Source organism: Dipodomys merriami, unplaced genomic scaffold, assembly GCF_024711535.1.
Source record: "Dipodomys merriami isolate MVZ:Mamm:240054 unplaced genomic scaffold, mDipMer1.0.p SCAF_5, whole genome shotgun sequence".
Classification (NCBI taxonomy): Eukaryota; Metazoa; Chordata; class Mammalia; order Rodentia; family Heteromyidae; genus Dipodomys; species Dipodomys merriami.
This window is the reverse complement of record NW_027206068.1, coordinates 13679826-13703626: the sequence shown is the minus strand read 5'-3', so window position 1 is coordinate 13703626 and position 23801 is coordinate 13679826. Positions and strand designations below refer to the sequence as shown.

Sequence of the window (23801 nt, the reverse complement as noted above, 5' to 3'; positions counted from 1 at the left end):
ATGTTAGACAGTCCACATTTTAAAACCTATGTCACTCCAACCATGCTCAATTGTCAATAACATGGCCACTAGATCTTCCTACTATACAGAGGAGCCAGCAAGAAATTCCTGGAAGTCCTTGTGTTTGTGAAAATAAGCCATGTGGACTACTAAATAAGCAAAAGGGAGGAGACAGCTTAAGAGTATAGAAAAGTAGATCTAAGTTTTTTGTCCCCTGACCTTCATCAAAATCTATCCTGCTAGAATTGGAAAGAATTTCATTTTATTATATATTTCAGGGAAAATACACCACCATTCTGACAGCATTTCTAGTATGAGACCATCAAGTGATAGCAACTGACCATGCTTTAGTTTCACTGCCTGCAAAAGGAATGTGTAGCTAATAATACTACTCAATGAGTGATGTGTGGAAGAAGAGTGGATGGGTTGTACTTAATCAGTGGCAGTGCCTTGATATTACAAAGCATATTAATGTGCTTTTCTCCTTGAAAATTCATCTCTGGATGGGACCTTTCTCCTAATCACATCCACCTGCCAATGGGACTGAGGGGAAAATAAGAAATGTAAACAGAATTTGCTAACATCCAAGATAGAACTTTTTCAGCAGCAAGGCAACAAGCTTAAAAAGATATAACTGTTACCTCCCTTCACACACACATCAAGAACTAACTGTAAATGTACAGGTTTGTTCTCCTGAAGGAGGAAGTCAGAAAATCACAGAGCTGGAAAGCTCAAGGCTGTCTCCACATTGCCTCCAGTGGACCATGGGGAAGTAAAGAATAAAAGAGCAGCAGAGATTGGGGGTAGGCGGTGGTAAGAGCTTTAAGGGCTTGTACTCCATCTATTCTAGCTGGGCTTAGGCCTAATCAATGAGACCAGGTAGCTGGGTGACAGGACATGAGGAGGACAGGGAGGCTGGTTTACATATAAAATTCAGGCATGACATGAAGTTAATGGCAATACCAAATTGACCCTTCAAGCCCCTGTGGCACCTGCAGACTCCAAGGAAACCAGCAGTGACCAGGATGCAGCTGAGGGTAGCTGAGGTGCAGAGCTCATATTTCTTGAGCTACTTTTTCCCAGGATGGGAAGCATTCTAAAGCTCTTGCATGCTCATATGGGCCAGGGATCCAGGAGGCAAACATGGACTGCACTCCACAGGCAGCAGCTGGATGGAGCATGTGGCAGGGAAGCAGCAGTATTTAAGCTCCTGAAAGATCAATACGGTACAGCGTGGGGCAGCCAGGAGACCCAGAGCGCTGGCCCAGCAAAGACAGGAACTGGTCTGATCTGCAGCCACCAGATACTGTTATGGACTCTGAGTGATTGCAACAACTCCTGCCTGTCAGGAGCTGCGTGGTGCAACACAGGGGATAGAAACTCACCCAGCAAGCATCACAGAAACAAAAAAGATCCAACTCAGAAGCAGTTAAAATATTGCTCCTTGGTGGTAGGCAGCAGGCTGTGAGGGGCACAGAGCACTTGCCCTCTCCCTGTCAGTGTAGTGAATAACTCTAAGAGCTCTTTATACCACCAGTTTTGAGAATTAGTGAACATATTTTAATGGTTTGTAAAAAAAATACAAAATCTCATGAGATGCTAACAACAAAGTCATGTATTTGAGGGGGAGAAAAACATACACACTGGTTATCAACCCCAACTATTTTTTAGCTCAAAATTTAAATTAATAGGAGACTATGTGCCCAGGAAAAGCCTGAACTGTCAAAGACACCAGAGCTCATTTTCCAAAGTGCTTTTTCAATCCCTCCCTACCTCCAGGCCTCCATAAAGTGGCTTGTGCCCCATCCCTAAAAAGTTAGTTAATTAGTAACAATTGCATATTTTTATGATACAATGTGCTAGTTTGGTATTCGTATACTATGGAATAATTTTATATTACTAACTATAGATAGTCATACCTTAGGATCAGAGGGGACTGGTTCTAGGAACTCCAGTGAATACCAAAACTTGAGGGTCTCAAGGCCCTTATATAAATTATGGCATACTTCCATACAAGCAAGCACAGGGTCCTGTATTCTTCAACTCACCACAAGATTCCTTATACTATAGTCATTAGACTTCTTTGTCTAAGGAATAAGGACAGGGTGTGAAGATCTGTTAAGTACAGATACAACCATCACCCATCACAGCCTAAGAACGGCATATGTGAATGATGCGAGAGAACCAGGGACGAGGAGACACAGGTCTGTGGAATGGTGGTAGGTAATTTAGGTTTTTGGGAACTTTTTGGAGTCTTTCTTTTTTGTTTTTTTGTTTTTGTTTTTTTTTGTTGTTGTTGTTGTTTTCCTTTCCTTGGCAGTACTGGTGATGAACTCGGTGGGGGGGGGCACTATAGTACTTGAGCCTTGCCCACGGTTCTTTTAGTTTATTTTACAGATGGAGTCTTGTGCTCTTCCCAGGCCAGGTCTGGATTCTACTTCTGCCTCCCACAGAGTTCAGATAACGGAAGTTTGCCACATGTCTGGTCTGCTTTCTGAATTTTTTTTGAAAAAACATTTTGATCCATAGTTGGCTGAATCCACAAATGTAGACCCTGACCCAACATGGACAGAAGACTGTATATTTATATATACTGGGGAATGATTGTATCAAATTAGCATAACCAAATGTTCTGTCAGCAAATGTTCTTTTAAGAATTTTGAAATACATAATGTATCACTATTAGCCATGATCACTATGTTGTACTATAGATAACAACTTATTCCTTCTGTCTGCCTAAAACTTTATACAATTTTGTCAAGATATTCCCATAGTCTCCCTTTCCAAGCCTCTAGTAACCATCATTCTAATTTCTGCTTCTTTAAATGTGACTTTATTTTTGAAAAAATTGCTACATGTAGGTGAAAACATGAAGTACTTATCTTTCTGCACTTGGCTTATTTTGTTTAGCACAATGTTCTCCAAATTCATCTATCATAAATGGCTGTATTTCTTTTTAAGGGTTGTATAGTATTATAGTATCTTATTGTGCATATACATACCACATTTTTTTTTAATCCATTCATCCACTCACAGCTGCTTACATTGATTTGGTATCTTGGCTATTGTGAATAACACAATGAACATGGCTGTGAAGCTATCACTTCAACAGACTGACATAGTTTCCTTTAGATATTTTTCCAGTAATGAGAATGCTGTATCCTATGGTTGCTCTGTATTTATTTGCTTTGTGAGTATTTTCAATATTTTTTAGAAACTTCCATATTATTCTCTATAATTGGCTGGACTAACATATATTCTACCAGCAGGGCACAAGTGTTCCCTTTTAGCAACACTCTTACTAACATTGTTACCTTTCATCTCTTTGATAATAACCATTCTAACAGGTAGCAGGTGATAACTTATTGTAGTTTTATTTTGTATTTATTTTTTTCATATGCCTTCTGGATATCTGTAAGGCTTTGAGAAATAGAGAAATGTCTATTTATTTGCTCATTTTTCATTAAGTTTCTTCCTCACTACTGGGTCATTTTGATGCCTTCATATATTTTAGATATTAACCACTTCCATCATACATACAGCCTGTAAATATTTTCTCCCATTATGTACTTTACTTCTTTGCTATGAATGATTCCTTTGATGTGCAGAAGCTTTTTAGATGATGAAATCTCAGTTGTCTATTGCTACTTTTTTTGAGCTTTTGTGGCTACACTAATAAAAAGTCATTGCCAAGCTTTCCTTGTGTTTTCTCTCAGTAGTTCAAGTTCTTGCATCCATCCATTTTGAGTTGTTTTGAATATATTATGTTCTAATGTTCCTATTCCATTCTTTTGCATGTAGATGTTTTGTATGCCCTACCAGCTGCTGATGGCTCATGCCTATAATCCTAGCTACTCAGGAAGCTGAGATCTGAGGATCACGGTTTGAAGCCAGCCAGGGCAGGAAAGTCTATGAGACTCTTATCTCTAATAAACTACCCACAAAGCCAGAAGTGGAGCTGTAGCTCAAGTGGTAGAGTACTAGCCTGGAGCAAAAAAGCTCAGGGACAATGCCCAGGCCCTGAGTTTAAGCTACAGGACCAGTGTGCACTTGTGTATGTGCACAAGCACACACACACGTGTGGGTGCATGCACTCACAAAGTCTACTGTGAATATTTTTCAAATCCAGGTCAAAAGCACTGAGTCATATTTCCTCTCAAATAAGTCTTTTCTGTTTTTGTTTTTTGTTGGTTGTGGGGCTTAAACTCTGGGCCTGGGCACTGTCCCTCAGCTCTTCAGCTCAAAGCAAGCGCTCTACTGCTTGAGCCACAGCCTACTTCCGGTTTTCTAGTGGTTTATTGGAGATAAGAGTCTCACTGACTTTCCTGCCCAGGCTGGCTTTGGACCGTGATCCTCAGATCTCAGCCTCCTGAGTAGCTAGGATTACAGGTGTGAGCCACCGGTGCCCAGCTAAGTCTGTTATTTTGAATGTTGACAAAGCCATAGACTGAGACTGTTCATTTGAATACAAGATTGACCACACAATCAGTTGACTTATGTAAACCTAATGCTATAAAAAGCAACTTCAATAACTCAGATTTTGGTACAAATAATGTGAAATTGTAATTCTTTGGTCAGTTTCAGTAATGACTCAAATCCGGAAGCCCAAGGTGCTTGGAGTCAGAGTCAGCACACAAAATATGCTGCCTCAGCACCCAGGAAGCCTGACAGTCCGGGTGAACACCCCATCCCTGGAGACCAGAGACTGCTGAGACAGTCCTCCACTTCTCCATAATCAGCAAGATGGGTTCCTGCCATGGATGACTGACATCTCCACTTTCTCTGAGTCCTCCTTCCACCTGTACTGGGTAGAGAGAATTGCTTTCTTCCTGTTAGTAATAAATCTGAGTTTGCTCTATAAAACTTCCCTGGGACATAGAAAATGAGCCTTTCGAACACACCAAGACAAAACTAAAGATCAAAATGAAGAAAATTAGAAAGTAAAGAGCTAAGGTGACACTTTGTATATATGATGCTTTGCTCTCTACGGTCTCTAGAATGAAGGAAAATAGACACTATGTCTACAAACTGCCATCTTTTCTAAACTTAATCTCAAAATTTCCTGTCATTCTTCTACCAGAAAACAACATGATGAAGTATAAACTTCCCTAATTGATTTTAATAGCTCTTTACCAGACAGAGAGGTTAACCAGTTCCAGGCAAAAGAATAAAGTCAAGTCCTTTAGTTTTACTGATGTGACTTCTGCACACAAGGTCATGGCTTTTGTTCAAGGGCACCTACGTGACACCAGACTAGAATCCATTTCTCCTTATACCAGTGAAAATCAGGTCCAAAAAAATTTTCATATAGAACCTGTAGTCAAAATACATGCCTATCCTAACTGTCCACCACATAAAAGCTAGAAATAATTCTCTTCATTAAGTTTTTACTGCCAACGTCATGGAATTCTTACAATTATTTTATCCCCATGGGGGGTTCTATTCAGGTAGCGAAACCCTAGTCAGGTAATCCTCCAATTAATGAGTTCATAGCAGAAGTATTGAGTATAATTTTAATTCTATCAACCATGCTTGATTCATTAGACGAACGAATACCATTCCCTGAGTCTGCAGCTCACAGACTTTTCTATGTATTTGTCAATGTCTCCCATCCAAGCTACGTAGGGCTAAATAAAAGCTGAATAAAAACCCAGATGCCAGGGCCTCAATCCTCACTTAAATGAAAGTCTTAGGGGCAGGTACCAGGAATTAGCACCATTAACAGTGCTGAAGGTAATTGCTATGCAAACTTAAATTGAAGGCTACTGCTTTAGAAAAGCAAAATTTTGTTTGATCTAGGAGGAACTTTTTTTTTTTTGTCAGTCATGGGGCTTGAACTCTTGGCCTGGGCGCTGTCCCTGAGCTCTTCATCTCAAGGCCAGCACTCTACCACTTGAGCTACAGCACTACTTCCAGTTTTCTGGTGATTAATAGAGATAAGAGTCTCACCGACTTTGCTGCCTGGGCTGGCTTTGAACAGTGATCCTCAGTCTCAGCCTCCTGAGTTGCTAGGATTACAGGTGTGAGCCACCACTGCGCAGCTTGGTCTAGGAGGAACTTCGATGCAGCCCATAGGAAAGAGGTATATATATCCACATTTCCATATCTCCAAACAAAACCACTGAATGTACTGTTTAAGGTAAAATTGTATAACACAAGCCTTCACTGGCTCTAGGGAGAAACATCTATCACCAATCTCATCCCCAAACAGATCCCAAAGACTGGATGGCAGTGTTAAAAGACATGTCTTATAACCTACTGAAAGACTGCAAGTCTGTCTGTCTGTCTGTCTGTCTGTCTGTCTATCCATCCATCCATCCATCAATCCATATTAAGCCAGAATAAGCCAAGTGCTAGAGGCTCACACCTGTAAATCATAGCTAGTCAAGAGGTTGAAATCTGAGGATCAAATTTTGAGTAGGCCCAGGCAGAAAAATCTTTGAGACCCTTCAATCAACCAGCCAAAAGCTAGACATGGAACTGTGGCTCAAGTGGTAGAGCTCCAGACTTGAATGAAAAAACTAACCCTGAGTTCAAGCTTCTGTACTGGTACTAAACAGAAAAGCAAAAGTAAAAACACATTTCACTTTCACCATAAGTATTACTTCTCCTGGGAGATTTCTGGGAGACAATGCTATGAAGCACTGTTTATTCAGTCACACCTTGTGTTCATGTCATTTTCAGTGTTACTGAGAGCAGATCCATTTTCATGGCTCTTTATACAATTAGACTTTTAATGTGATGAGTGAGGGACAATAGCTGGGTCATAGGGCCTGGACAAAGATTTCCCTTGATGGCTCTTACTTGCTAATACAAATGCCAGCAAAACATCTGGGAGTGGAGGTGGGGTGGTAGCAGAGGGAAGGAGTAAGAAAGAGAAAGGCTTCAGTTGATTTTCCCCAAGGAAAAAAGTCGAAATAAATAAACTGGGAAAAGAAATTATATTACCTGCAATTATGATTCCTGTGTTTGTTTGGACGAGATAGCTTATGGGATTGACAGAGGGGAACTTCCTAGGATTTGGTGCTTCGGATATGACCTTCAGAACAAACTTGGCTCTCCAGTCATCAACCAAACCTACCTCCTCCTTTTATAAAGAAAGGCCACTGGGACTGAGGATGACCCATCAAGGGTAATGTAAGCAGTGTAGAAGTCCCATTTCCTGACTGCACTCCCCAAACTCCTGGATTTTGGTGGAGACTACTAAACTTACTGGACTGAAGAATTGAATAACTTTATAAACAGAGCACAGAATAATAATTCTTCTTAAGGAATATTTTAGTACCTAAGAGAGACAATTTTAGCCATTAATACAGTTTTCCTTTTAATTATGTGATTGCCTCCTAATATTCCCTTAAATATTTTTATATTCAATATTTTAACACATCTACAGATTGCTTTTACTTGGTACCAAAGGGACACACAGAGAAGTAGTGAGGAGAATTACAAATTCTAAAAGTGAATTATGGAAAATCTCCATTTCCGCCCCAGTCCAAATATCCGTACGACATCCAAAATATAAGCCTTTGTTTATAGGCACAGAATTAGTCAGATACAGAATTTTAAGTGGATGCACGGCCTGCTTGGGGGTACCTGGTAATTAGTATAATGACCTCTGAGGTCCTGCCTCCAAATGCTGGGTGCCATATATCATGTGTTCATCTGGGAAGCAGCCCCCGCCTCCCCAGAGGACTGAGAACAAAGGAGCTGGCAGACTGCAGGGAGAGGCTGCCCAGTCAACAGTGTATTAAAGACACCCATTAGTTGCTTCAATCAGCTAATTAGCTCAACAAATGCAAAACCTAAATCATTAAATAAAGTGGCCCTGATTGCATTGCTGGGTTCTGATTTGATGTCACTAACCCAGCAGGGGAGAACAGGAAAGTTCAACAGACAACAAAAAGCTAGGACACTGGGGAACTGGAATGTGATGGGACTTAATTTTTTATGAAAGTTGAAATGTGCCAGGACATTCACTAACAAAAAAGGGAGGGGAGGGGGGACCGGAGAGACCTCTGTGTTTATGCTTTGAAATTTAAATCAATTTAAATATAAATTGCTCTCCCTTTTTGTCATTATGAGAAAGAAATAAAAATGTGGGTTGCAGATCTCTGGTGTGCAAATGGTCATTAACTTTCATTTGACCTTGGGTGTAAACCTAATATTGAATTTATGCACAGGGTACTCTCATTATACTCATCAAGCTGCCTTATAGAAAACATGTTCCCAGGAGCTGCAATGCTAGAAGCTATTTCTTAGTTTTCAGCTAGAAAACTTGATTCAATGCCTCTCACTGCCTTACAACCAACCACCTCCCTGCTCTAACCTGCAGCAATCTGTTCTTCAGGGTTTACCTTTGTGTATAAAACATAGGCAATAACAAACAGGAATTTGAATAGATAAAATCATGGTACTGGATCACAGAAAGCCAGAGAACAACCTGTTCCATGAGTCATCACATTCCTGGGATAGGGACTATCTGGGTCCAGTCTCCGTCCTAAAATCTGATTCTCCATAATAGAAGCAAGCTCCCATTTAAAGTGATTTTATTACCTTTGTCTACTGAGTGTTACACTATTCCATGGTGTAATTGTGTTGAACAATTACAGTTTACATAAATAAATATCAGGAGGCCAAAACCTGTTTTGACCTGGGAGGGGTGGCTAGCAAGAGATGATGAAAGGGAAGAATGGTGAGTGAATATAGTCAATGAACAGGAAACTTGATGGGACTTATGAGGGAATGGGTAGATGGGAGTGGAGAGCGATGGAAGGGGTGACTGATCAAGATGCATTGTAGAAGTAAATGGACATGTTAAATTGAAACCCTCTTGTACAACTATCTGAAGATATTATACATGAATAAACATTACATACTCAATGAAATGCTCTGACATTCTCTACAATGTAGCATCTTTGAATACATTCTCTTTTGATTATAATTATTCATTTCATTGACAAATCAATTTCACTTACTATTGTGCGTGCATGCGTGTGTGTGTGTGTGTGTGTGTGTGTGTGTGTGTGTGTGTGTGTGCGCATGCTGGTACTGGGGTTGGACTCAAGGCCTCCCTCCAAAAGCTTGGCTTTTTCTGCTCAAAGCTAGCACTCTACCATTCGAGCCACACTTCCACTTCCAGGTTTTTGCTAGCTAACTGGAGATAAGAATCTCACATATTTGTCTGCTTGGGCTGGCTTCAAATTGTAATCCTCAAATCTCATAACTAGGACTACAGGTGTAAGCTACCAGTGCCCAGCTCAGTCACTAATCTTAATGGTCTTGACTACATCGAAGGATGAAAAAGAAAATCATTATTCCTTGCTTTCTAATTTACTTAATTCTGTATAATCCTTCCTCTACTTGGTACTCCAAGATCTTTTACAATTCACAAGATACCAGATACAGGGGGCTATTTTATTTTACACTGTGGCACAGAGTGGTTATTTATCACTTAGACTTAATAGCGCTAATTACAAAACACTGTCACAGGAATGTTTTTCTTGAAGGCAATTTTCTTTGCATCTCAGTGGGAAAGTCAGGAAAATTTATAAAGCATTTGATGCATGCATTTTCAATTATTTCTGGGTTCTATGAGTGCTATTATTTTCTTCAGTGTAAGAGTTTTTCATTTTCAAATACCTGATAACTTTTCACTGCACTGAGAATTACTATTCCAAGACTCTTTTTATTGTTCTGTGTCATTTAAAAAATAATAAAGAAAGCTGCAACAACACTTCGGCCATTGAACTGATCACTACTCAGTAGGAATGTGCACTGGTAAAGAGCAGATGTGAATGAACAAGTCTGTCAGCACAGAGGCACATAAGCTCCATCTCTGAAAATGTTAGAATTGGAAGTTGTTACTGGAGGAGAGTTTACAAACTTTCAAAGTCAGCATGGTGTGGGGAAAAGCTCTCTGTAAAATAAGGAAGAATCCTGAATCACTCTTCAATCAGGAAGACAAGAATGCTTTACTGATTATTTAAGGGGAAAACATGCCACTGCTCTTCTCTTGGTTGATACACACTAAAGAACACATGCAATGGGGTTAGGAGATGATCACCAGGCCTGTGTGGATCACAGGTGAGAGTGATGGATGCTGCTGGCAAATGCAGCATCCAGGAGGAGGCCAAGGAAAGGGAAAGGACAAAAACAAACTTTGTAGAAAAGTGTGTGTGTGTGTGTGTGTGTGTGTGTGTGTGTGTGTGTGTGTGTGTGTGTGTGTGTGTGTGTGTGTGTGTGTGTGTGTGTGTGTGTGTGTGTGTGTGTGTGTGTGTGTGTGTGTGTGTGTGTGTGTGTGTGTGTGTGTGTGTGTGTCATGGGGCCTGAACTCTGGGCCTGGACACTCCCTGAGCTCTTCAGCTCAAGGTTAGCACTCTACCACTTGAGACACAGTGCCACTTCCGGCTTTTTCTGCTTATGTGGTACTTTGGAATCAAACACAGGGCCTCATCCATGCAAGGCAAGCACTCTACCACTGAGCCACCTCATGCATGCAAGGCAAGCACTCTACCACTGAGCCACCTTCCCAGCCTGAAAAATCAATTCTGAGAGAACACAGGTGATACCTTTGAAGAAGGCCATGAAAGTCATGAGAAAATTGATGAGATTGAAAATACCAGTAATAAATAAATAAATAAACATAATCTTTTGCCAACTTAAAATACAGCCAACAGACTTGTTACAAAGCAGTATTTTCGTTCAGAATTAGAGCATCAACAGATTAGAGGGAATACAATCTTTTAAGAGAAGTTCACTATAGCTTTTATGATCATTTACATTTTTTTCCAGAAAAAAAAAAAAGAATCACAAGATGGGTGCAGATGGCTCATATCTGTAATCCTACTTACTCAAGAGACTGACATCTGAGATTTCTGGTTCAAATCTAGCCTGGAAAGACAAATGTGAGAGACTCTAATCTCCAATTAACTAGCCAAAATGTAGAAGTGGAAGTGTGGCTCAAGTGGTAGAGTACTAGTCTGGAGAGGAAAAAGCCAAACAAGAACATACGACCCTGAGTTCAAAGCCTCAGCTAGTACTGGCAGGCACACACACACACACACACACACACACACGCACACACACACACACACACACACACACACACACTAATAATAATAATAACAACAACAACAATCATCATCACAATTTTGAGACAGCAGTAATTTTACTAGCAAATGAGTCTGTCTTTGCTGGCCTTTAATTTGATCAATATCTATTCTAAAATCCCATTGTAACATGAATTCTTCTAAACACAAGCAATGTGCCTACAAAAGATCAAAATAAAGTAAAAAATAGTGCTGAAGGAGCTGGGCCGGCATGGTAATAAGTGCCTATAATCCCAGCTACACAGAAAGCATGGGTAGGAGGATCTTAGTTCAAGGCTAGCCCTGGATAAAAATGTGAAGCCTTATAAAAAATAATTAAACTGGTAATTTTCCATTGCTTTAAATATAGTGTGCATATTTCATTTTAAAATTTCAAATTGAGATATCCCCACTTTTATTCTTTTTTAAAAAAAAATTTGTGGCGGTCTTACTGGAAGGGAAGTCAAGGGAAAAGGAAATGATGGATGGCAATACACTTAAAACTTAATGTACATGTGTAAAAAAGGAGGTAAGGAACTTGATGTGACTGACTGGTGGGGAAGGGGAAGGAGAGAATGCTGAAAGGTGACTTGATCAAGATTCACGGTATACATAAATAGACATGTTAAATTGTGAGCCCCTTGTACAACAACCTGAGGATCTACAAATTATATAAATGTACACCTCTTCTTATTCCTACATTTAACAAAAAATATATATTTGCTATGGCAACTACCAAAACAAGCAAATAAATAAATGAAGCAAAAAAAGGATGGAGACATCGCTTAAGTGATAAAGTACTTGCCTAGCAATCATAAGGCCCTGAGTTCAAACTCCAGGACAGCCAACTAATAGTACTATAGTGAAAGACTATTCATTAGAAACAAAGATAAAAATTTAGAGGATCATAAAAGTAGGAAGAATTCCAAAGATACTAAAAGTTTTCTCTTTTAATAGTCCCAAAGAGAAGATTTTATTGTCTAATTTTAAAAAGTCAATCACTGTCATCTTATGATAAAGCAACATGAGTATCTTCTTTACAATGTGTCTGAGTAGAAATAAGGTAACTTTTCTATTGGGACAGACCTTAGACTTCATAAATGCGTCATGTCAGAGCACTCTGATTCTCCTGGTCTTACAAATACTTAAGAGAAGGGCCACAAGCAAGTTTTCTAAAATGAGTTACTTGTAGCCAGTCATAGTTACTAGCAGTTGACCTGAAAAAATGAGACAGGTAACTAAAAATTCTCACATTGATTAAGTACTACACAAAATTCATCCTCATGGAAAACAACAGTAAGTAGCGTTGAAATCATTCATCCATTACAAATGCCTGCTTAAATCTGAATATAGGTCTCAAAGATGATAAAGAATATGTTCTTTTAAAATTAAAAAGAAAAAAGAAAAAGAAAAAGAAAACACTCCAGGTGCCAGTAGCTCATGCGTGTGATCCTAGCTACTCAGGATCTAAGGATAAAGGTTCAAAGCCAGCTCAGGAAAGAAAGTCTGTGAGACTCCTATTTCCAATTAACCACCAAAAAGATGGAAGTGGAGCTGTGGCTCAAGTGGTAGAGGACCAGCCTTGAGTAAATCTCTACATTCTTTTACAACTGTCTTTCTCCCTGTGTTGAGAGAGGGGACTTTCACCTCTTCCAACTAGATCCCTCACTAATGCTTTTGCTGGGGCCATCTTCACAGAGGTCTTCTCTTACTACTGCTGCACATTCTCTGAGCCACTAAATTCCCCTTGTAGATTTTAGTTTGTTCTTTTATTTTGTGCACCTTTAAGAATCCTAAGTAAGACAGTCCCAAGGTTTTGACTATGGTAAATGAAGGAAAAGAACAAAGACACTGCTGTAATTAATAGAGCTACAACGTAGTGCTATTTCACCAGATTCTATCCCAGCCCTGCAGGACACAAATAGAAATCACTTAGCTAGGGTCACAAAGACATCTAAATGGCAAAACCATTTTTCCTTCCAAACTTTAATATAGAAGATCTTTAGGTTTTAAAACATTTAAGTGGCTATGAGCTAAGCAGATACCGTGAACTTTAAACACTGCCAGAGAGATTTACTGATAGGAGATTTCTGGCTTCCAGAAATAGAAGCCCACTACAACAGAAATTTCACAGGATCTAAACATCATGAGAGCTGATGTGCTTTGGCTGTAGATTCCCCAGAAAAGGGAAGAAACATCTTGCAAGACACTAATGAGCTAACGTTAGCTGTAGAATATGTGGTCAACAAAGAGAAAGAAATGCGAGGCTGCCTGTGCTCATTTCTGTAATTTTAAAAGCCTTAAATGCTCTTCACATCCACAAAGGTACGCTCTTAGAAAATAGTTAAAAGGCACATTCTAATAGCCTCTTAGAAAATTACAACAAAATGGATTTTTTACTAAGCTACAGCTTTGAATCATTTATAGAGCTGATATTGATTGGCAGTTGTTTTTACATTCGTTTGTATGGTGAGCTGAAAGTAAAACTTTTTTCTTTATACTAATGCTTGTTTTAATAACCCTTGGTGGCTAGTCATAAATCTGGCATGACCACCTGAGTCCTAATTAGCAGTTTTACTGTAAGACCTGAGACACTAAGGTAATCAATTCCTTTGTCAAGCTCCAGATGTTCTATCATTTTAATACTTTTTAAAAACTAGATGCCTACCATCTTCCTTTAAAAATAATCTTCCTAAAAAATATATAGTTTTAAACGACCAGAAGTTTCCATAGAAATTACCATCCTGCAGTTGGAATTCTAAATAAGTCTGTGCTTAACAATCGTCCTTTTTATCACCTCCTAAATTCACAATAGTAAGTTTCCCATTTTCCAGACTGACTCATTTTTATATTTATTAAATATATGCTGTGATTTTAAATATAAAGGGCTAGGCATAAGTGGCACATTCTTGAAATCCTAGCTACCCAGAGGCTGATATTTAAGGATTGTGGTTTGAAGCCTTCCGGGATAGGAAAGTCCTTGAAATTCTGATCTCCAACTAACCACCAAAAAGCCAGAAGCAGAGGTGTGGCTCAAGTAATAGAGTACCAGTCTTGAATGAATCGGCTAAAGGACAGTGCTCAGGCCCTGAGTTCAAGCCCCAGGTCTAGCACACATATGCACACAAAGCATAAAAAACCAAGTTTGCCTTTGCTCCCTATCCTCTGTGCCTCACTGTGTAGCTGCATGCAGCAGGTGCCTGATCAAAATTTGGCAAAGAAGTGAACACATGAACATATTTATCAAGGTTTTCCTATGGTTACTTATCATACCCATCTCTCCCAGTCTTTTTTTCTCTAACGGCAAACAGAAGCATTTCCAGAGTCCAAATTCCCAATGTTGGAGAAAGGGACAAATGCTTTCTCTCTACTACATCAGTCCTGAGTTTTAAGGGCTCAAGAATCAGCTAATTCAACAGTATACACTTTGGAACATAATTCACTTCCACAAAGTTCAAATTTCTTTTTTTTCTTTTTTTTCTTTTATTGTGAAAATACCATACAGAGGGGTTACAATTACATGGGCAAGGTAATGAGTACATTTCTTATCAAGCATTGTTGCCTCCTCCTTTGTTTCCCCTTTCCATCCCTTCCCATCTCCCTCCCCAAAGTTCAAATTTCTTAATGAAAGGTCCCTCTTTCTGCCCTGTTCACTATTCTTCCTCCAGTGGCTCTTAGACTTCTGTGGTCCTTGAACACAATTGGCACAATGCCTCTGTTCAAATGCTCTCATCTGAATTCCCCAGAGCTCACTCCCTTGCTGAGTCTCTGCGCTGTCAGAGGCCTTTCCATCCCACTCTGGTTTAATCCAGCCCCTTTCCTTTCCTTATTCTAAAACACTTTTAAAAAATAATTTACTTTTGTCTTTAGTTCAAAGTAGAATGTGAATACAATGTATCTTGATCAATGTCACTCTTTTTTTATTTCATCTTTTTTGGTGGCATGGGGAATTAAATACTCCAGGCCTTGTTGTTTGCAAGACAAGCACTCTACCAAACAATCTATACCTCCAGATCCTTTTGCCTTGGTTATTTTCAAGGTAGAGTCTTGCTTTACACCTGGGCTTCCTAGTTGTGCTGTGCTGTATACTGAAGATGACAGGCATATGCCACTTCACCCAGCCATTGTACCCCCTGCCTCATTGATGGGATAACAGACATTTGTCACTGTACCCAGACAATGATTGTGATAGAATCTCTTGAACTTTCATGCCCCAGTTGGCTTCCCTGATCGCTGGCTCCCAAGCATCTAATACTATTCAGGCTTGAGCTACTGTACCCAACTCCTCTTAAAATATTTTTATTGATCTACTTTCTTCATTTTGGCTTTTGCTTCTACAAATATCCATAATCTAATGTTCTTCCCAGGGGATACATATTCATGCTGTCCTCGCTGGTCAATACCCATGATCAATCACCATTTCTCACATCCTTCTCTCTACCATCCTTTTATAACATCTGTCCTCTTGATCAATCACATCACTAAAGAAAGGAATGTGTATTATAATAAGCTAGGTTACACTAAGGTGTGTTTGATTTAAAAAGTAACAAACAAAAAAGTCTTATAGCTTCCAGCTAGTCAAAGAACATGTAAAATACATGGTTTTAGACATTTCTGTTCCATCAGTTCTTCAAACTTGGTCTTCACCCTGATCTTGTCATAGTCTCTCTGGTGGAAAACTCTTACTTTAATTTAACATTATTGAAGAAATACTTCCTTTCTGTTTTTCATTTCACTTAGCACCAACCTCCTCCCTCTGATGAAGGAAGAGTAGCACAAGATGACTTCTTCTGACATTTCTCCTCTCTCAGCAAGCATTTTTCTACTTCAGTGAGTCTTCATTTTATATTGGATTTCATCAAAGCCTTTTTCCCCTTCAAAATCTATTTAAAAGTTCCCTTTTCCTTGCCACAGATTACATGCTATAGGTTTGAGGAATCTGAGTCACGTAATCAATCCTGTAAAAAATGCTTATTTTGGAATGTCATTATACAATTAAAATTATTTTCAGGAGAAACTGCTTAGAGATAAAAAATAGTCTTAAAAAAGATCATCATCATCATATTCATTGTTCTCCATTAGTGATACCAAATGCAAGAGGATTACTTTCTTTTGTCATCTAATTAGATCTGTTTTCATGTTGCAGTGGACTAGAAACGTTTAAAATATTTTTCCATAAAATCTACAATAAATTAGAGGAAAGTAGTAATATTTTACCTTTAAGAAGTACACATAACATCCTATGCTATTTGGATGGTAGGATACATGTTTTTAAAAGTAAACAGTCATACTTCCCCACATTCTACATCAAAGAATCCTGAGATCCACTCAACTGTACACTTTCAGGTAATATGTGAAATATCCCTAAAGAATTATAATCTTCCTAGAGCTGCATCAAAGAATACTCACCAGACTTCCTTGCTTTCAAAGCAATAACAGCTGCTAGCTCTCTCTGCACCTAATAAAATACAAGGGGAAAAAAATCAAATTAGAGGAAGATATATGTAGCTACCAATGCAATACTTAAAGATATACAACCCAAGCCGGGTGCTGGTGGCTCATGCCTGTAATCCTAGCTACTCAGGAGGCTGAGATCTGAGGATCATTGTTCAAAGCCAGCCTGGACAGGAAAGTCTGTGAGATTCTTATCTCCCATAAACCACTAGAAAACTGGAAGTGGTGCTGTGGCTCAAGCAGTAGAGCGCTCACCTTGAGCTGAAGAGCACAGGGACAGCGCCCAAGCCCAGAGTTCAAGACCCACAACCGACCCCCCCCCCCAAAAAAAAGATATGTAACCCAAATTGGGAACTGCTGCAGTGAAGCTTAAGTTTGCTGCCACCACTGCTGTTATTTTTAGAACATGGAAATAAAAACCTGTATGTAGGAACTACAGACCAAATATAAGTGAACCATGTTGATTTACTTTTTCAAAGGTTAGTGGCCAGAATATATGCATATTGGTATATATGATAGATGGTTTTAAAATTTTAAGTATGTCACTCAGAATAGATGTAAGTCTTCATTGTTATTAAAATAAACATGCTACCCTAACAAAAACATTAAATATAATTTTTACCCCTCAAAGATGTTAGTTAATATATAAATTCTTGAAATATTGAGAGAATTGCTTAATTAGGCTTCTGCTCAAACACTCAGTGCAAAACTGGTAGACACAGCAGCAACCATTTTGGAGAAAACACCACATAAAATCAAGTGTCATCAACCCACAGGGCAGGTGAAAAGGGCATACATAAGAGGCACTTCAAAATGCCAAATGACTTAACCCTTACTCATCCTAATTTTTAGGTGCACATCTGCCTTTCCCACTGTGCATACTTTATTCCTTACTAAAAACATTATCAAAGAAGAACACTTTTTAAAAAGGAGAGACAAAAAAGTCAGACACTGGTGGCTCACACCTGTAATCCTAACTACTCAGGAGCTGAAATCTGAAGCTGATGCTCCTAATCCTGCCTAGGCAGGAAAGGCAGTAAGAGTCTTACCTCCAGTTATCCATCAAAAAACTGGAAGTGGCACTGTAGCTCAATTGGTAGAGTGCTAGCTTTGAGCACAAAGAGGCTCAGAGACAGTCCCCAGGCACTGAGTTCAAATCCCAGGACCAGAAAAAAAAAAAAACAGAAAAAAGGTAACATGAAGACTGTTTTTGGGTAAATCTATGCTTGGTATCAATAAAAGTTCCATAGTGAGCAAGCTCCCCCAACCCTCCAGTCAGAACACATCTTCTATGTTCTAAATATCTAGCACCTGTATGTGCTGGATATTTAGAGATAGTAAAGGTGGGGATATGCGGGGGGGTGGGGTGGGGGGAGGTGGTCCCACAGCTGAATATTTACAGTAATGACACTTTAAAGGGGGGAACATGGGATTTCAAGGTTAAATTGTGGATTTCCCATTTGAATTAATTTACATTAATTTTCTGGAAGGCAAGAACTATGTGTACCCTGAGACTCCACCAGGACCACTTTTCAGCACTGTGACCCATAAGGAAAGTAGCCTGGCTAGCTGCTATGAATGCATTCCAAAGTATATGCTGTTGATGTACCTGATTCTTGAGGCCAGAAGACTCTCTCAAAACAGTTACATAGTGGGGAGAAAGCAATCATCCTTCTTTCTCCAACCTTGGGAGCTTGCATTTAGAGGACTTAGGGAGAAAAAAAGGACTGGGAGAAATGGAATAACCACAGGAAACCTTGATAAATCCATTAATGTGAACTCAAATACAAGAAAGATGAAAATATCCATCATTGCATATTTTACATTTTGAGTTGTTTATAAGGTTTATGGCAGTATTTTCAGGCATTTGGGTACTGCTATCCTACCACAATGTCATAGGTATGTCAGAGTAGTAGAATCTTGTGAGTGGCTTCCCATTCTGTGAAATATCTGGGAAGACCCCACTGTGGCTCAGAGACATGAAAATAGCATAGACAAATAGTGATCATAAGGTGATCACAGAGGACCAAAACCAATCTTTTTTTTCTCTTGTACCTTCTCTTTTACTTTCCACTCCTGAATTCCTTTCATGGGGTTGCCTGTTTTCCTTCTCTAACTAGAAACAAGGGTGAAAATACAAACGCTGAGAAAAAGAAACTATTATATTCTCCACACTGTATATTTTCAAAGATTTGGTGGGGGGGAGGGGAAGGACTGGAATGAGGGAGGAAACAGAGCATTCTGGAAACCAGGAAGAAGGGAGATGAGCAGAAAGGATGACAAAAAGAACTCCAGTGTCCTAAAGTGCCTAGGTTTATTTTTTTTTCACACACACACAAAAACAAGATTCGTATATTAGCTGCCTCCTGCAAATCTCTGCAGTGGATGTGAGGGTGGGATGTAGAATAGTTTCCATGTACCTGTTCCAAGAGGAAAAAGACCTGTGACAGAAACCCCAAAGGCAGGTTATGCCTCCAAATGGGAAACTGCTGAGCAAGCAAAACACAAACGAGGTACGATCCTATTATGTGTTCACATAGCATTGTTTCAGCTCACATTCATGTCTTAAACAAATGGGAGATCATATAATTAATCATTTTTAATTCTGCAACTGATGTTTGACTCCTGAGCCTGCTTGTTCCAAGGAAGGGACCTGTCTTTTCCCGACCTGATTGAGAGCAAGGACTTCACTGCCTTCCAGAAGTTGACAGAAGCTGTACTTTGAGAATACAGAAGGGATCCAGAGCAGTGGAAAAGCTGTCTGAGGGAGGACTGAGGACATTTGAAGAGAAGAGAAGGTATTCCCCTGCCCAGAGCCCAAGACAGGTGCAACCTTCAGAACAGAAAAACTTAGTCTCAAATGATTGTGAAATTTATTAAAAGGCTAAGGCCATGGGCAATTGAATAAGGCAAGACTAGAGACTAGTATTTCTTTTATTCTTTCATTTACTCATTGCTGGAATAATTACCATACCCCTAGCTCTAGAATTCCTTTCCGTTTGAGGATCTGTTAGCCTTCTAGAAGGAACATGGCACTTCAGCAGCAGCTGAGCATGCAAAGAATGAGGTCCTGAACCATATTCTCAGCCCACCTCCTAAGAGATTAGAGCAAGAACCACCTAGCTAAGCAGCCTCTCAATTCCTGCTGACTTGCTGAAGTCTTTTAAGGGCCAGTGCTGGTTTTGTTTGCTTGTTTTACTGTACCTATTTGTGTCGTTAAACTTTGTTTATCGTACCATGTGTGTAAGTGAACTCTCCTCTTAGCTTAGGCCTGAAAAGTGCACAGGAGAACCAAAAGCCACACTCTGAAACTGGCCACTGTGTTCAGCTAATGTAGATACTAAGCCACAGCCTAGCTAATGAGAGATGTGTTGTTCTTAATCTAATAGGAAGAGAGAAAATTATTATATCACCCTTTCCCATCACAATGCTCCCTTAGTGTTACCCTAATTCTTTTCTTAACCTCATGGGCGAATAAATGTATTTCAGAATTCAAAATTTTACACATTTCAGAAAAGTGTCTTATCTATATCAGACCCTAGTTGAGTTTGGGGCACCAATCTGTGAGAGACAAGAATATTTCTGTAACAAAATATAGCACTATGCATACCAGATAGGATGATGAAAGACTAGAAAAGGTCTCAGGTTTTGATTTCAAATATATTCACTTTTGTTTCGATTTTTGCTACCAAAGAAGTTAGGAAAAACTTGACGTTTCAGAACTTTTCTATTTCAAAATTAAGAAGGAAATATAAACCTCTGAGAACTTCCCAAGTTCCTTTCAATGTGGGAAAATGATGAAAGTTGTTATACTAATCAAGATGTATTATACTCATAAGTAGACATATGGAATTAAAATCTCTTTGTACAGTTAAAGATAATAAAATAATTTTTTAAATAAAGGTTTCTCATGTTTTTTGCTTGCCATGTGGCAATTTACCTACTGCTTTTTATCTACTAAGCAATGCTTGGTAGACAAATGTTTGGTAGCAATGCTACATAAAAATCCAAGCTGGCTGCAGGTTAGAACCACTTGAGGAACTTAAAAAAATACCAACACCTCAGTCAGAACCAAATCTGAGGTGCTCACCCATGTGCTTCCTGTATAACCCTAGTTTGTATTCAGTGTTCAGAGAACTGCAGCTCTAGTCAGCAAAGCATGTCAGTTCCCCCAAGACTCCATATTTCAGTTTTATACTCATCTCAACTGACAATCAATCTCTACTTCTTATTTTGCTCTCCCTAATTTAATTCATTTGTAATAGAGCATGGCCTTCCCAGTGTTTTAGAGATAAAATGATGCTATACTCCAATCAATTGATTAGTTTCACTTACTACATCAGCAGGTTGACAGACTCAAGTACACAGAAAATTACAAGGAAGCTTTCTGCACAGCTTCAACTTTAATTTAAAATTTAGTCTATTTGATATGAAAATCAACTACATAATTCAAAACACATTCAGCTGAGGGTATATTTGCCCTTGTGAATATCTAAATAAAGGATGACTTAGAGACTGGTAAGACTTAGCCCAAGTTAGAAGTCAGAAATATGTTGAAATGTTTGGTGCTACATCTTCAAGAACCAGCAGGATTGAAAGAAAATAGGCCTGAAATTCAGTAAGAACCAGAGCCAGTCTTATTTGCAGCATCCTGTCTTGTTTTTTTTTTTGGGGGGGGGACTGACACTTAAACAGTACCTTGAGCCTCAAAACCCAAAAGCCCATAGCTGATCTGCACCAAGGCTTAGACTCAAGAAGCAGCACATTCTGAGAGCCATAGAGCATCTTGAGGGAGAGATTAGGTGAGACAATCTGAGCAGAATTCTGGGAGAAGAAGCTGGACAGCCAGTGAGAGCAGGTCATTCTGGCACAGACACTGATCTCACCAAAGGCTTGTCCTTACAAACAAATTCTAAAGAGAATCAATGATCCACCAATAGCCTAAGGCTTTAGTAAATCTAGAAACATTTAAATTCTGATACTATGATAGAAATGTTTCAAATACATGGAGCCACTCTTCTCAATTTCATAAGCTAAATAAATGTAAGAAGGAACATATAGATTCCAAAAGCTATCTAGGTTTTATTCCCAATCACAGTAAACTTTAAACCACTATAAATCAAGCTATGGAATGATTAATTATTAAGAATTCTAGAAAAAGTAAATATGCTTCTTAAAATATAAGTATTTCCTTTTATATGAGGCACAAACTAAGCAATGGCAATGGCTAGACTCTTCTTTGAAGGAACTCACATGAGCTAAGGAACTGTTTTGTTTCTCAGAGGCCTGATTGCCTATTTCCAAGTTCATTATTTAATTCTGAAGAGGTAATATTGCCATAATTCTGATACATGGGGTAATCTTGTAGCTCTATTAATGTCAACCAATAATTAGAAATAAAAAAAGTTATGAGAGCCAGATGCTGGTAGCTACTCAGGAGGCTGAGATCTGAGGATCTCAGTTTGCAGTCATCCCAGGCAAGAAAGTCTATGAGACTCTTACTTTCCTTTGATTAACTATCAAAAAAGCCAGAAGTGGAGCTGTGGCTCAAGTGGGATAGCACTAGCTTTGAGGAAAAAAGCTCAGGGACAGCACCCAGGCCCTGAGTTCAAGCCCCAGGACTGGCACCAAAAGAGAGAGAGAGAGAAAAGGGAGAGAGAGAGAGAGAGAGAGAGAGAGAGAGAGAGAGAGAGAGAGAGAGAGAGAGAGAGAGAGAGAGAGAGGAGAGAGAGGAGAGAGAAGTGAAGAAAGCTACATATCTGTCCATACATTACTATTTTCTACATAACAGTTTAACAAACAGCTGTTTCTCCAGTAATTGTGTTACCATATCAGAGGTGTTTGCTAAGTATGCCAGAATGATAAAATAAATATGATTATGCTTACTCATCTCTTTCAGGGTAATTAGGGATATTTAACAATCTCTTACATAGATGATTTTTGTTGAATGCAAACAGACATTCTTATTAATTCTGGTATTTCTAATATAATAGCTAACCATTCAAAGACCAATATATGTAGAAGTATCCTGGAACTAACAGAATGAGCCAAAGTCCTTCACTCGAGTTTAAAAGCCTGTTTGCTCGCTGAGCACCAGAGGCTCCTTCCTGTAATTATAGTTACTCAGGAGGCTGACATCTGAGAATGGTGGTTAAAAGCCAGCTGGGGCAGGAAAGACCCTGAAACTCTTATCTCCAATTAACTACCAAAAACGCTGGAAGTAGAGCTGTGGCTCAAGTGATAGAGCACTAACTTGAAGCAAAAGAAGCTCAAGGATACCAAAGGGGTCCTGAGTTCAAGCACCAGGACAGGAGAAAAAAAAAAAAGAAAAGAAAAAGAAAAGGCCCGTTTACTTAAGCCTGTTGCATGTACAAATAGTTTGATAGACATTCACATTCAGAAGATTTGGGAGTTTTTGCTTACCCCAAGCACAGTATGAGTTAACATTAGGAGTAGGATCACTTAGAATGGATAACAATGTTGTTACAAATATTACTAGAGTAGTGATATTCAGATTACCAAAAAAAAAAAGACTCCAAAAAGATGAACCCCTAGTGTTTTCAGTTGGGATACCCCTCCTCTGTTTAGGTTTAATGGGCATAGCGGATGCCCAGGAGATGGACACTTCCTTGTAGTTAAACTTCGTGGACCCACAGTCCTCATTTACCTTGTCATCCTTGTACTACTAAACACTGTTAACCGTCCCATCCCCATTCCTTTCTTTCCCGTGATACCACATGTTTCAGGCTTTCCTCTTCTATCTTTGGCTACCACTTCTCTTTCACATGGACCCCCCCCTTTTCTTTTTGCCTATTTAAAAATTTTTGAGTTTCTCTGTAGCTCTGTCCTTATTGCTCTTGACCTCTTTTCACTCACTTGCAGGGTTTTGGTTACTTCTGAACCTCCAGTTCCAGTCTCGTAGGCTCTTGAATCCCATACCCCTTGCAGGGTGGGCTACTATAGGAGCTGGTAGGGATGCTATATTAGAAATACTCATATTGGGATTAAGAATGAACCCAGATCAACCATTTACCTTCCTGACTAGAATCTAGTGGTGAAAATGGTTAACCCATGAGGGCGACTCAGAATTCAAGATCCAAATACCCAAATGGGAATAAGAAATCTCCATTTATTTTGTGGCAACTTAGAACAACTGTAGGATCTCAGGTAATAGGACAGTCCCAGATGTCTGTTTCCAAGGACTGTTGTGACAGGAAATGGGCCAATCTATCTGAAGCACCAGGAACTTTGCCTGGCAGA

General features: G+C 39.3%; 1 protein-coding gene across 2 annotated transcripts in view; it reads right to left on the bottom strand.

Annotated features, from left to right (window-relative positions):
* Positions 1 to 23801, bottom strand: part of Rapgef5 (Rap guanine nucleotide exchange factor 5) — a 269039-nt gene that overhangs the window by 123638 nt on the left and 121600 nt on the right. For both annotated transcript variants that reach the window (XM_069996107.1, XM_069996106.1), the window contains exon 7: positions 16497 to 16545. In XM_069996107.1, coding sequence (XP_069852208.1) covers positions 16497 to 16545 — 49 coding nt within the window. The remainder of the gene's footprint in view (positions 1 to 16496; positions 16546 to 23801) is intronic.